The sequence below is a fragment of the Microcebus murinus genome, unplaced genomic scaffold (genome assembly GCF_040939455.1).
Source record: "Microcebus murinus isolate Inina unplaced genomic scaffold, M.murinus_Inina_mat1.0 scaf003_hap2_Mmur4.0, whole genome shotgun sequence".
In the NCBI taxonomy this organism is placed as follows: domain Eukaryota; kingdom Metazoa; phylum Chordata; class Mammalia; order Primates; family Cheirogaleidae; genus Microcebus; species Microcebus murinus.
Window position 1 is genome coordinate 1,185,079 of NW_027438949.1, and position 14,766 is coordinate 1,199,844.

General features: G+C 50.1%; 1 protein-coding gene across 6 annotated transcripts in view; it reads right to left on the bottom strand.

Annotated features, from left to right (window-relative positions):
• Window positions 1-7,654: 7,654 nt before the first annotated feature.
• ATP2B3 (ATPase plasma membrane Ca2+ transporting 3) overlaps window positions 7,655-14,766 on the bottom strand; it is a 64,860-nt gene continuing 57,748 nt past the window's right edge. For 3 of the 6 annotated variants that reach the window (XM_075999735.1, XM_075999734.1, XM_075999739.1), the window contains one exon: window positions 7,655-10,694. In XM_075999735.1, the coding sequence (XP_075855850.1) occupies window positions 10,374-10,694 (321 nt within the window). In that variant the 3' untranslated portion in view covers window positions 7,655-10,373. Of the gene's footprint in view, window positions 10,695-11,744; window positions 13,189-14,766 lie in introns of those variants that run through there. The other 3 variants (XM_075999738.1, XM_075999737.1, XM_075999736.1) reach the window with 3 other exon arrangements.

The window sequence follows — 14,766 nt, forward strand, 5'->3', positions numbered from 1 at the left end:
CGGAGAGCCCTGTATGTGTTCTGTAGCTTGCACTGCCCTTGGAATGTTCTCTGGGCCTTGCACTCCTCACCCCTCCTGGATTTTGGGGCCTGGTGGCAGGTGAACAGAAATTTTGGAAAGAGGGCAGCCATTAGGTGGCAAGCCTGGGGTCAGGGAGGATCACTTGTGTACAGAGAAGCCAGACCTGGTCAAATGTAACTAAAAGTAATATGACAGGGTTTTAAATGTCAAGACAGCCATCTAGATGGGGAATCCAGAGAAACTCAGAGCCACGACACCCCTCTGTCTCTCCACTCAAAAGTCACCTCTTCAGAAGGGATTTGAGGGTATGAAACAGACCAGTGTGCGGTGCATTCCTCAGTTCCTCCATCAGGCTCAACGTTTGTTCAGTACATGGTGGCGTGGGGCCTGGGGACTGGCCTGGCTACTTCCCCACATTCAGGGGGAGGTTCCACAGGAGAGTGGGCTCTGCAACCCACAGGTGTGGGAGCATGACTTGTCATCCCTGGTTGGGAGCAGAGAGTGCGGTCACACACTGGTGACAGGTCAGGGCTTGCTTGACTTTTCAAAGTGACTATGCTATCTGTCCTCAGGGTGAGGAATCGAGCAAATGTCATAGCCTTCCCTGGTGGGCAGACTGCCCAGGCTGTCCTGGCCTCCATTTCATAGACCTCTCCTGTAGGTTTCTGCTTAATGTGGGCTCATGTTTTAGTTGTCACAGTTGAGACTGGTTGGCCATAGGATGACATTTACTGAGCAGCTCCTGTGTGCTGAGTCCTTGCTTAAGCAGATAACGCTCCCTGCCTTCCTTATAGGGAGGGAAAGACAAGAAACAGTGAGTAAGACCTGCAGCATGGGTGTGAAAAGTGCTAAGGAGAAAAAGGTGGCCAAAGGGCAGAAGGTGGGCATCAGGCAGGCCTCTGTGCCCTGCTGGCATCACCCTGGCCTGGGGAGCATTTAATTGACAGAATCACTCATTCTGTGTTGCACATGTGTAGCCGAGCACCTGCCTGGTGCCGGGCTCTCCCGAAGTAATTCAAGTCTCTGAGAACTGTTAGATGACTGGGCATGGGGTTCCATCTTCTACTGAAAGGGGGTTGACAAGCCTGGATGTCCTCTAAGACCCTGTTCTATCCTGGACTCCTGGGTGACTGAAAGCGTCACTTACCAGTTCACCACACGGGCTCTTTAGGTGAGCCTTCTGGATTTCTCCTTTGTCACCATGTCTCCTGCTGAGGGAGCCCCGAGAGGCACGTGTGAGAGGGTGACTGGGGCCTGACAGAAGTCCTCTGCCCTGCGTCCTGCCATCATTTTGGAGGTGGTGTGCTGCCCTGCCGTGGATGGCACAGGGGCTGTGCCAGAAGATGAGCCAGGAAAGGTGATAGGGAGGAGCCCAGCTGAAAACTTGCCACCTCTGCCCGTGCCTGCCCTTGTCTCGGGCCATGCACGGTGTTCTCCCAAGTGCCATCCTTGTCTCTGTGCCTGCTCTCTTGTGCAGGGTACTGTGCTCCTTGCAGGCCACTTCCTCCCTGCCCTGCCGCCTTCATGTGTCTCTTAGATGTTCCTGCTTAGTCTTTGGGCTCGGGTTCCAGCTTGTCCTGGTCCGTGCTGATGGTGCCTCTTCTGGGCCCCACTGGCTCCAGAGTTTCCTTTTCCCCTGTGTCATCCCCACATCTCTCCACTCAGTTGAACTGGAGCCCTTTGAGGATGGAGTGGCAGCCCCAACACAAGGCTGGGATCAGGGGCCCTGAGCATGGAGGTGAAGGGCGAGGGGCCCGGTAGCCTCTGAGGGCAGTGGTGGCTCTAGGCTGCCCTTTCTGTCTTCTGCTGTTTCAAAGTGCCATGCCTATCTTGCTCTTTGGCATTGACCATGCTCTGCTCATGGCCAGTGCTTACTGTCAACTTGAATGGAACTGAGAGACAGGGTTTCACTTTGGGATTCTCTGTCTTATCCCCACCTGCTCTGCACTTCTGTTGGATCCCTGAGGCCTCAGCCTCCATCGAAACAGCCTGTGCACACATACTAAATGTGAATTCGTTAGGGTAAAAAACGTCATTATCTCAGCTCTCAGCATAACCTTCCCTGGAATGTGAAGGGCCAGATGGTGGGTTGTGTTAGAACCCTACAGAGAGCTCTCTCCACGGTGTCTGTTTTAGTCTGTCCTCCCACCCTTCCCCAGTCCCTCTGCCAGGGCATATCAGCAAGATGGGGCGGATGGTGAAAAATGTTCCCCGGGGGACTCAGGTGGGCACAGGAGCAGAAGCGCACAGCCCCAGAGAGCTTGACGTTTCTCTTCATGAGGACTGGACATCAAGCAAGTTTCTTTCTCTCTGTGAGACTCAGTTTCCCACTTTGTAAATTGTGTCACTTGAGGTTAGGAGTTCGAGACCAACCTGAGCAAGAGCAAGACCCTGTCTCTACAGAAAATACAAAAATTTGCTGGGTTTGGTGGCTCAAGCCTGTAGTCCCAGCTAGTTGGGAGACTGAGGCAGGAGGATTGCTTGAGCCCAGTGAGCTATGGTGACACCACTGCACTCTAGCTGGGGTGACAGAGTGAGACCCTTTCTCAAAAACAAAACAAACAAACAAACAAAAACAGCTGGAGGTATTATACTACCTGTCTTCAAAATATACTACAAAATATACTACATGCTGTAACCAAAACAGCATGGGATTGGCATAAAAATAAACACACAGACCAGTGAAACGGAATAGAGAACTCAGAAATAAATTCATGAATCTATGGCCAACTGATTTTTTTTTTTTTTTTTTTGAGACAGAGTCTCACTCTGTTGCCCAGGCCAGAGTGAGTGCCATGGCGTCAGTCAGCCTAGCTCACAGCAACCTCAAACTCCTGGGCTCAAGCAATCCTATTGCCTCAGCCTCCTGAGTAGCTGGGACTACAGGCATGCGACACCATGCCCGGCTAATTTTTTCTATATATTTTTGGTTGGCCAATTAATTTCTTTCTATATTTTTAGTAGAGATGGAGGTCTCACTCTTGCTCAGGCTGGTCTTGAACTCCTGACCTTGAGCAATCCTCCCGCCTCAGCCTCCCAGAATGCTAGGATTATAGGCGTGAGCCACCGCGCCTGGCCAGCCAAGTGATTTTTGACAAAGGTGCTCAAAACACACATTGAGCAAAAGACAGTCTCTTCAATAAATGATGTTGGGGCCGGGCGCGGTGGCTCACGCCTGTAATCCTAGCTCTCTGGGAGGCCGAGGCGGGCGGATTGCTCGAGGTCGGGAGTTCAAAACCAGCCTGAGCAAGAGCGAGACCCCGTCTCTACTATAAATAGAAAGAAACTAATTGGCCAACTAATATATATAGAAAAAATTAGCCGGGCATGGTGGCGCATGCCTGTAGTCCCAGCTACTTGGGAGGCTGAGACAGAAGGATCGCTTGAGCCCAGGAGTCTGAGGTTGCTGTGAGCTAGGCTGACGCCACGGCACTCACTCTAGCCTAGGCAACAAAGTGAGACTGTCTCAAAAAAAAAAAAAAAATGATGTTGGGAAAACTGGATATCCACATACAAAAGAATGAAACTAGACCTCTGCCTCTCAGCATATAGAAAAATCAACTTGAAATGGATTAAAGACTTAAATGTAAAACCTGAAACTAGGAAACTACTAGAAGAAAACATAGGGGAAATGCTTCATGACATTGGGCCAGGCAAGGATTTCTTACATAAGATCTCAAGCACAGGCAACAAAAGCAAAAATAGACAAATGGGACTACATCATACTAAAAAGCTTCCACAGAGTGAAAGAAACTATTAACAGAGTAAAGAGACAAGGTACAGAATGGGAAAAAGTATTTACAAAACTGTACATCTGACAAGGGGTTAATATCCAGAATATATAAGGAACTCAAATGACTCAACTGCAAAAAAACAAATAACCTGATTTAAAAATGGGCAAAAAACTTGAATAGACATTTCTCAAGAGAAGACATACAAATGGCCAACAGGTATATGAAAAAATGTTCAACATCACTAATCACCAGGGAAATACAAACCAAAGCCATGATGAGATATCACCTCATATCTGTTAGAATGGCTGTTATCAAAAAGACAAAAGATAAGAAGTGTTGGTGAGGGTGTGGAGAAATGTAAACCCTTGCTGACTGTTGGTGGAAATGTAAATTAGTGTGCCCACTACGTAAAACAGTATGATGATTCCTCAAAAAGTTAAAAATAGAACTACCATATTATCCAGCAATCTCACTGCTGGGTATATATCCAAAGGAAAGGAAATCAGTACGTCAAGATGTCTGCCCTCCCATGTTCACTGCAGCATTATTCATAACAGCCAAGATATGGAATCGACCTAAGTGTCTGTTGACAGATGAGTGGATAAAGAAATTGTGACATCTGTACACAATGGAATACTATTCAGGCATAAAAAAGAATGAAATCCTGTCATTTGCCACAACATGGATGGACCTGGAGGACATTATTGTAAGTGAAATAAGCCAGGCACAGAAAGGCAAATACTACATGACTGTACTCATATAGGGAATCTAAAAAATAAAAAAGTTGCTATTCTAGAAGCAGAGAGCAGAAAAATGGTTACCAGAGACTGGGGAGGGGCCGGCAGGGGAGGTTGGGGAGGAGTTGGTCAGCTCCGAAATTATCATTTGATACCAGGAGTAAGTTCTGTTGTCTGTTGCACAGTGGGGTGATGATGGTTAACAGTAAAATACTGTCTGCTACAAAATAGCCAGTGAAAGCTCTCACCCCAAGAGGGTAAGTGTGGGAGGTGATGGATACACTGTCTACCCTGATGGGACCATCACACAGTGGACGTGTATCAAATATCTATTGAATGTCGAATATCAAGACATCAAACTGTGTCCCAGAAACATGGACGGTTACACTGTATCAATTAAAAATAAATAATTTCTTAAGAAAATATTTTCCCTAAGGCCACAAGATTTCTCACCAGCATCTTTGATTTAAAATTCAGGAATGGGACACATGATGTTCTGCTGGAAGGTAGCATGGCTAAGTCCCAGCAGCTGCGCAACGCAAAGTGTGTTATGTGGCTTCTCTGAGCTGCGCTTCTCTTTTTCAGAAGAAACAACTGCGAAGTGTGGTGGTGACCAGCACAGTGTCAAATGTGCCTAGTATGCCCGCCTCCTGCCTACTCCTGTGGAATGCAGGGCTGTGGTGATGAGGGAACGGGCAGTGGCCATACCGTGTCTGGTGAAAACAGTAACTTGTGCTTACTGAGTGCTGTGTGCTGGCCACTATTCTAAGTCTCTTTTATGTGTATTAACTAACTCATCTGATGCTCAAGCCCACAAGGTAGATTATTATTATTATTATTAAATTTTACACACGAGGTAACTGAGGGGGGCATCCATTGGCACAAGTCACAGCTAGTTGATGATAGAACCAGAGTTCTCACTCAAGTGGTTTGATTCCAGAGCCCATGCTCTTTTTTTTTTTTTTTGGTGGAATGTTAAAATGTAAAACCAATAAAGAACATAGTAGTTGCCTGAAATAACACACAATCCTTGTGGTGGAGAAAATCAGTGCCCTCTAATTACACTAGGATCCTGTGCTTTCAATTCATGCCTGGGGAGCACGTGGACACATCACAGGTATCACCATAAGCACTTAAGAGCAAGTGTGTTGTTTCCATCTGTTTTCTCATCTGAACTTCTAGAAACAAAGGACTCTGAGATGACAGAATCACAAGTTTGAAACAACCTCTACCTGAATTTCTTCTGAAGTGGAGCCAGGAAGGAGAGCCTCCTGGCATGCATTGAGCTGTGACGTGGGCAAGGATGAAGCTTTTGCTGTTTATTGAAAACAAACAGCAGAGAAGAGACACAGGCAGGCACAGAGAAGGCCACGTGCAGACAGAGGCCGATATGTGGATGATGTACGTGGAATGATGCACATTACAAGCCGAAGAATGCCAAATGTCGCTGGCACTATCAGAATCTAAGAGAGACCTGGAACAGAGTCTCCCCTAGAGTCTCCCCTAGAGTCTCCACCAGGAGCACGGCCCTGCTGACACCCCGATTTTGGAGCTCTGGCTTGTGGCCCTTTGTTGTCGCAGCCACAGGGCACAGGTACACCAGCTTGGGCTTGCAGTGCTTGGCTGTTGTGCTCTCTTGTCCCAAGCCATTTGGCTAAGTGCCAATTTTTTGCATGGGAATCTATGTTATACTTGTTAGAAGTCCATGAGAAAAAGCATTCTGCTGATGCAAATTTGCAGTCTTTTGGGGAGCATGACACCTCTCCCTAAGGTGCCAGCTGTCTCCATGTAGAGTTAGGCCCAATCCAGACTTACTTAGCCTGAGTTTCAAAATGTACTTGCACACCAATAAAACAAGGGTGCTCTGCTATTGGTCTTCTTGCCTGTTTTGGAAGCATGGACTCTGGTAGTTGGAGGGAACTTTGAAGCCTTTTTACTCTTCTCTTGACAGCTTCCCTGGAAATGTGTCTTCTGGGGCTGCCAAATCTTAAAAGGGTGATGTTCAGAGTAGAGAAAGAGGAATCCAATGACATGAGGTAAGGGGAGTCTTAGCACTGAGTCATTTGCAAGTCTCAGCCACGGAACTACTTCCCTGGCTCTTCCTGGTTCAAGCAGGGGTGGTGCCATGGAGCACAGTGTCCACACGCCGGCGTGTTCAGAGGTAGCTGGGAGCTCCGGGATGCAGCATGTGGAGTGAGTGAGTGACATGAAGTTTATTATTGGAAGTCTCATGCACTGTTCATGGGAATGTAAAATGGTGGCCGCCATGGAAAACAGCATGGTGGTTTCTCGAAAAATTAAACATAGAGCTACCATATGATCCAGCAATTCCTCTTCTGGGTATATACCCAAAGGAATTAAAAGCAGGGCCTCAAAGAGACATTTTTACGCCCATGTTCACAGCGGCATTATTCATAATAGCTAAAATGTGAAAGCAACCCCAGTGTCCATGGAGGGAAGTATGGATAAACAAATGCAGTCTCTCCAGGCAGTGGAACATGACTCAGCCTTGAACAGGAAGGAAATGCTGCCACGGGCTACAGCACGGCTGACACTTGAGGACGTCGTGCTCCGTGGAATGAGCCAGTCACAAAAGGACAAATACTACAAGATTACACTTCTGTGTGGGGCCGTATCCGAGAGCAGTCCAGTCCCCAGAGACAGGCAGGGGAGTGGTGGGTGCCAGGGGCTGGGGAGGGGCACAGGGAGTCGGTGTTTCATGGGGACAGAGTTTGGGTTTGGGAAGATGAACGAGGTCTGTGGATACACGGTGGGGATGGCCACACGACACCATGAATGTGCTGAACACCACCGCCTGTGCACCCAAATGTGGTAATGTGGCACATTTTATGTTATATATTATATTTTACCACAGTAAAAAAAAAGAGGGTGTGTGCATATGTGCCAGGGTTCTGGTGTTTGGGTGGGTGGGTTCGCACTGAATCATCACAATTGCTAAGGCTCCTGCCCCCACCCTCGTGTGAGGACGCAGGCCTGGGCAGTCACCACAACCCTTTCAGGTGCAGATAGCGGCAGCTCTGGCATGAGGACCCGGCCAGGCTGTCGCTCCCCCCACTGTGGCCTCTCCAGCTCTGGCACAGTGGCGTGGACACCTCTGTTTTGTTCTGTATGAGGATTCACCAGATAATAAATCACACACGTTACCCAGACCAGGATGTAGGAGCCTTTCATTTTTTTCATACACAGAAATTTTGGTCTAGTCTTTAAATTAGGAAATTCAACTACAGACTTTAAATTATTATGCATCTGGTCTTCCTCATGAAGATTTTTTTGTTCATCTTTATAACAAGCAGATAAAAATGTAAAATGTATTTATTAACTGAACACAGCTGACCAAGCCATTCCGGATAACATGATGCTTTACAAAGAGAGGCCCTCGGCCTGCAGACCGCCCAGCGCCAGAGCAGATCTGAGCTCACGCGGACACCCCTTTCCTGAGCCCCTGGACCCTGCACGAAGGCCACCTGGGGCCCCACAGCCAACGGATGTTTACACCAGGCAGCTTTGCATAGCAGCAGCGAGGGTTTGCTTTGCGATATAATCAGCCATTGTTTCTATCGTGTGTCTACAAAAGAGAACAGGAAGGAGCGTGTGAGTGTAGCATTACACAGCTTAGCTGCTTCAATTTAGACATTTCGAATTTTATTTCTTGTTTAGGAACACAAAGACCCTCAACAAACTGAGTTGCCCTTTTTGTTGTTGTTCTTTAAACAAGGACATCAGGGAACAATTTACAAATGGGTAACATTCTCAATGTGCCCTTTGGAAAAAAGGGATGGCTTTGAGTTATCTGTAGCTGGCATTTTAAAGTGGGATTTTCTTTTCTAACTGAAATTCTTTTGCCCGAGATTTGACTACTCCTGCTCAGAGGTGACATGGTGTTAATGTTAATGGCTGGGACAGAGTACGTGTCCATTTGGCTTTGTGTGGATGGCCGTGGAGGTGAGACAAGTCCGCCAGTGGGGCAGAGCAGGAGGGGCTCAGTTCTTGAGGGCCAGTCCACATCTGCCCTGATCCTAACTCCCCCAACCACCTCCCTGCAAAACGTTACACCTGAGTCCAAGAGGTAATGGAACCTCATGGGCAAGGTGCCACCTGCCTCGCTGGTGTCACTGTGAGTGTCCATACTTGGAACCTAGGGCAGAGGGGAGGACTGGCCTTCCATTAGGAAAAGGCCTATCCCTCTCGACTTCCTCAGTAGGGCAGCAAAAGCTGGGACCCTCTCTCTCCTATCTGCCTACTCTGCACGTCCCCCATTTGGGGAAAACCGAGGCTTGCCTTGCTGGGTGCCTACACTACCAGGACAGGCTCCCCTTGGGACCTGGTGCTCAGCCACGATGGGCTTAGGAGAAAGAGCCATGGGTGTGATGAGAGTGATAGTAATAAAATGCCATTGCTCCAAGGGGCTTTGCTTCTGTTCTGCCCTCTTGTGTTAAAGTTGTCATCTGGACAAGAAGAGAGGGATCAGAAGAGCGCTTTGATGGGTGGCACCTCCTGTCTCACCTCCTGTGCTACCACAGACACTAAAGCAGTCTAGCAAGGACTTCTTGGCATTTGCAAAGCAAAAAATGAAGTGTGGTCAGAGGAGCTGAGGGGGATAGGGCCAGCTCCTCTTGGGTTTTGATGATCTCTCTTCCCGGTCCCTGGGACCTGGCACTGGGGTGATCTGTCTCTCTGCTGTACTGAGGCTGCTCCCAGGGTTCTGGGGCCCATTGGGTCAGACGGGGTCAGGGTAGGGACAGGACCAGAAGCTGGCATACACCACTTCATGCTCTTGAAGTTAGGGGTGTGGAAAAAGGAAGCCACCAGCCAGAATTAAGGACTTGGAATTGCAGTTGAAAGCAAAGGAAGCTCAAAACAAAATTTCCCCTTCCACCTACTGAAGAGGATCATTCTCATCAATATGTTGGTACTTTCCTTTTAAATAAAAAATTCCATTGAAAGGTTTTTCTCCTCTATAGGCAGGACTCACAAAGTGCAAATGCTCCAACTGTAACGGGAGTCCCAAAGGATAGGATCGGGTTCTGAGGGGTGGGCAGGGCAATTCAGGACAAAAATATATTAACCAAGAAGATATTCTTGCAGTCTAGTTCCCTGAAAAAAAAAAAAACTTGCTACATTCAATAATGAAATTTCAAAATGAAAACGCCTGGTCAGAGGAATGGAAGTATCATGCCAATAATAGTTCCTTATTCTGTAAATATGCATCTTGCCATGTATATATGCATATGCATTCACACAGACATATGTGTGCACACATGCACACATGCACACTGCAGACGTGTCTAGTTTGCTCTGGGGATGGGTTGCTTTGTGGTTGCAGGTACGTTTGCAGGTAGCTCCCTTGGGTGGCCTGTCTGGACAGTGGCATCCTTCATGGCCTCGTAGAGAGCTCGACCTTTTTTTGTATGAGTATGTTGATCCGATTACTCCTGCATGGGTGCAACAAAGCTCCCAGGAAACTCAAGGCAGCCCCCCCCATCCCTGGCCCCTACACAGCCCCGCAGCAAACACACGGTAGAATTGGAGTGTTCCTTAAAAATAAGCGATAGAAAAAGGGTGGGGAACACAGCTCTTCTCACTGTCTACTTTCTCCTTCCCCTTCGGATGAAGAACCTTCCCTTCCTCCTCTTATTCTTCCTCTGCCTCAGCCCTTATCCCCAATGTGAAGCCTGTGGCAGGCTGCACCCTTATTGAATGTGTTTGGCTTCTTGCAAATGCCCCGCAAGACAAGTCTTCAGCCACTATAGTCATCCCCCTCATTTGCAGGTGTGTGGGTTCCCCTCTGTGTGTGCGTGTGTGCATGTGACTGCGTGTGAGCCTGAGTGTGCCTGTGTGCGTGTGCCGAGACGAGTTCTGGTTAGAGGGACGTCTCCATGCTGTGGAGTGGGCTCCCAGGACTGGAAGAGAACACTGAAGAGGTAGCTGACTTGGTGACATGCGTGGTCAGGTAGATGCCACTGTCTATGGCATTGTTGTTCTGGTTGGGGGAAGGGGGCAGGGGGGCCTGCAGGCGCTCCTCATTCTCGTCCACGTCCGTGTCATCGATGAGCGGGATGTTGTGGGTGTAGTCATTGATCAGAAACTCGGGCGTTGCCATGAAGTTATGAATGGAGGTCTTAGACTCCGGTTTCTCCAGGCCTTCATAGAGTGAGCTACGGAATGCTTTCACCACCCGGATCTGGAGCAGGAGGTGGGGTGACAGGGGCCCGAGGTGGGAGCAGGGATGGAAGAGGAGAAAGGAAGGAAGGAGACGGTCAGTGGCTGGCTAGTGCTAGTGGCTCCACCCACATCAATGGCCAGGGGTCTTGCATGATAAATGTCCACCCAGTGGAGGGTGGCTACGGAATGGGGTGCCTCTGCCTGGCTGTGGGAAAGGTTTTCAGGCCTGGGCCTTGGTCTTGTCAACTGATCCACAGGCAGGACAAATGACAGTGGCTTTCTCTAGGCTGATTTTGGCAGCTATTATGGAACTCAAGAGCAATGCACTACCTCCCCATTCCCTGCCCTGGGGGGAGGACTAGCTTAGGTGGCCCCTGGGGTCTCTGCCCAATCTCAATTCCAATTTGGCAGAAAAGAAAGATGATTAGAGGAGAGAATGCTGGAGAGTGAGTGGGCTCTCTCCTCTGTCTTACCAGGAAGTCCAAAGTACCTACTGGGAAGAGCAAGTTCCAGCCTGTGGGCATTGCCAGCCTTTCTTGAGTGGGTCTTCCCCAGGGACTGCGACCCACTCCCCCAGATCACTGGCTGCTCCCTTCTCTGTCCCTGGTGCTCCAGGCTCCTCCACAGAGCTCCAGGCCTGACAACCCACCAGTCCCCCACATGGAGGCCTCCCTGACCGAAAATGGCCGCTTTTAATTTGCACCCATCAAGCCTGTCTCTGCTCAGATGCCCTCGTGGTCTCCTTAAAGCCCCTATGCTCCTACTTGTGTCCTTTGCCACCCTACAGCTGGATGCATCTGATTGGGCCTGATTGGGTGGTCCCTGCTGCCAGTAGCCCTTTGCGATCATCAGATCATCAGCTACCTGCCCCTCTGGCCTCGTCCTCAGGGAATTTGCTGAATTCTCCCTCCTCTGGCTCTTCTATACATTGCTTCCTGGCTGTTCCCGCTCCCCACCGTGCCCCAGACTCCCCTGCCACTGCAGCCCCCTGCCCCCAGCTAGGCTGCTCAGGGCCCCCTCTGAAGCCCCCTGCATCTCCTGCAGGGCCTGCTCAAAGAATCAACTCCTCCTTCCCCTGGTTTCTCCACCTTTATTCACATACAACTCAAGTCTCATGGGTTCACACAGCACGGAGCTGCTGCCTCTCTGTGCTTCCTCCCCGGCCCCCCAGCCTGGGCTGCTTCTAGGAGCCTTGCATGACCCAGTGTTGGCACAGCTGCCAATGCCAGCTGAGCCTGTACTGTAAAGGCAAAGCCAGCCCAGTGAACCTTCCTGTAGGGGACAGCGGAAAGAGTGTTGGCTGCCAGGTGGGACACCGGAGTCCACCCAGCACCAGCTAGTCCTCCTTGTGTGAGTGGGTAGACACGTTATGAGTTCTAAAGTCATTTCAAGATCTAAGGTTCTGGGATATGGTTTGTTGGCAAACTATGACCTGAGGGCTAACTCTGGCCCTCTGCTTGTTTCTGTAAATAAAGTTTTATCGGCACACAACCATGCCCACTTGTCTATGTATTGTCTCTATGGCTGCTTTCACGCTCTAAGGGCAGAGTTGTGTAGCTGCAACAGAGACCTGGCCTGAACAGCGAAACATATTTATTCTCCGGCCCTTCATAGGAAAAGTCTGCCACCCCCTAGTTATAGGACTAACTACCACCAGAGTTGGGCCTTGGTGCCAACAGCTCAGCCAGGCAAGCACAGTGTCCTAAGTCAGTTTGAACCCAGAGTCTTTTGTGTGCAAAACAGTACGCCAAAAAGCTCCTTTAACTCAGAATTTTGAGTGCCATATCTGAAATGCAGTTAGGATTCTCTCTGGACCTGGGGAAGCCACAGCTGCCAGATCACAGGTGGTCAGCCATTCTCCCTAGGCTGGTTTCTGAGACGGGGAACACAGAAATTGAGAATCGTTTGATATTTTTAATGAAAAGAAACAGAAAGAACTTTTTGTAGCCAACACAGATATGGCCCCATTATTTAGGTCTTTTTTGGTGCGGGATTGTGGTGTGGAAGCCGCCCAGGAGATCACCTACTCCAGCTGTTGGCTGCACCCGTCAAGTCAAAGAAAAGAGAGAGAGTTGCACGTCCTTGACCCTGGGGATGTGTGTGGTAAGTTTGCATTGTGACTTTGGCCACACTCTTCTCCTTGATGAGCAGGTGGCCTCATTTGGACCCGGGGCACATGATCAGGTGAGGCCCCTGCTCACACCTACGTACAGGTCTCGCTGCACCGGCTAAACCCCGAAGTCCAAGGCCTCATGGCCACCTCTCCTCTGCAGGTCCCCACTTCTGCTGCTACCACTGCTCTGGTCACAACGCTCCTCCAGTGTGCTCCTCCCGTGTCATCTGCCTGGTACAGAGTGGGCTTCGGCCAACACTTAGGGAAAGCATGAGTAAGTGCGTGGTCGAGGGATGGGAAGCCCCTTCCAACATCCTGCTGTCCAGGTGCTAAGCCTGGCCTATGCCACTGTGAGTTGCCTTCTCTCCAGCTTCTGTTTTCCTCACATTTTGACCTTGTGCTGTTAGAAAACGTGTTGGTCTCAGTCTTATGATGGGGTGTCTTCAGCCCACCCCAATGCCAAGGGCCCTGGTCAATTTCTGGGAAATTGGTTCCATGGAAACCAGCAAGCATTTCTAAGACAGGCCAGTCCTGGAGGGCTGAGCTCCTACACAGGTGCTTGAGGGTGTCCCCATGGCTCTGAGCTTCCATCCTGCCACCAGCCAGAGTTTAGCATGTTCCAGCGAAAGCACAACCAAACCTAAGCGGATCCCGCACCTGTCCCACTGCCCATGCACTGGCCTCTCCTCCTCGGAGCCCTGTATGACCTCCTGCTCTGTACCCAGCCTGGGGCTCCTTTACTACCCTCAAGCTTTCAGATATGGCAGAGACCATGTACACCATGTCCACCTTTGTGTCTGTCCCCAGGGTCCACTTCTGCCTGGCCTGTCAGACTCCTGCACCTGCTGCTGCCTCCTGGGCACCACCCACAGGTGGCTTAAGTGACTTCTCTGATTTCAGGAGGCCTGAGGAGGACTCTCAGTGTGGCCCTGGCCCGACTCTGATCCTCACTGGCCTTCCCATCCTAGTACAGGGCTCTGGCCACACCTCAGAGACACCTCAACCCTCTGACTCTATGTGCCGTACATCACTGTGTCCTGTGCCCACATCTTGTCCTCTCCCATCTTCACTGCTGCTGCCATGTCCTGCCTCGGGTCCTGGAGGCCCCTGGGGACCCACCTGACTGCAGGGCTGACGTCCCTTCTCCAGATGGAGTTTCCAAGCTCGCTTTGGCTGCTGAGTCCCTGTTGCTCCTCCACCTGCTCCAAACATTCTAGTAGCTGATGAAAATGGCCTGGGTCCTGACTATGTGCAAATTCATCAAACTGTACCCCTGAAAGCCATCATACTGAAGGACAACTTAAAAAGCAAAGAGATAAAGGCATGCTCCAGGAAAGATGCCCCTGAGGGTTATGGAGGAGGCATCTGGGGAGGCGGAGGGGGCCAGGGTATGCCAGGGGACTCTTGACTGGCTTCGTGTCTCATCCAAGTGTCCTACCTCCTAGTAGCCTTCTGCCAACTTGCTCTGCCACACTTCTGTGCTCCCTTCATGGCTCTGCTCCAGCCACTTTGCAGGTCCCCCTTCTCCCAGTCCCCAACATGCGAGGCCTCCTCAGTTTGTGCCACCTGTCGGCTAAGGCATCTCTCGTCTCCAGCTGCAGACTTGGGTGGCTAAGTTGTGTGCCAAACTTCACGGGCCCCAGCCTCTGCCACTGCCTTCAGATACCATCTAGGACCTGCCACTCCACCCCCACCCCCACAGCCCAGTCTTAGCTCTTAGCATGTCACAGCCTCCACCAATGCCAGTCCCCTGCTAGCTGTGTGCCCTCAAAGGGGCCCTGCAGTCCTCTTGTATACCTGCAGCCTCGGCATATTCCTGCTCAGGACTCCCCAGCACCCTGCAGCCATTTCTGCTTCATCTTCTGCCTTCAAATGTCCCACACATCCTAGAATTCCCTCCTCTGTCTCCTTTGAGTGGCACACAAGCCCCCTGGGGATGGTGGCCTGTCTTGTTTTGCTGATGACCCCAGTGCTCAGG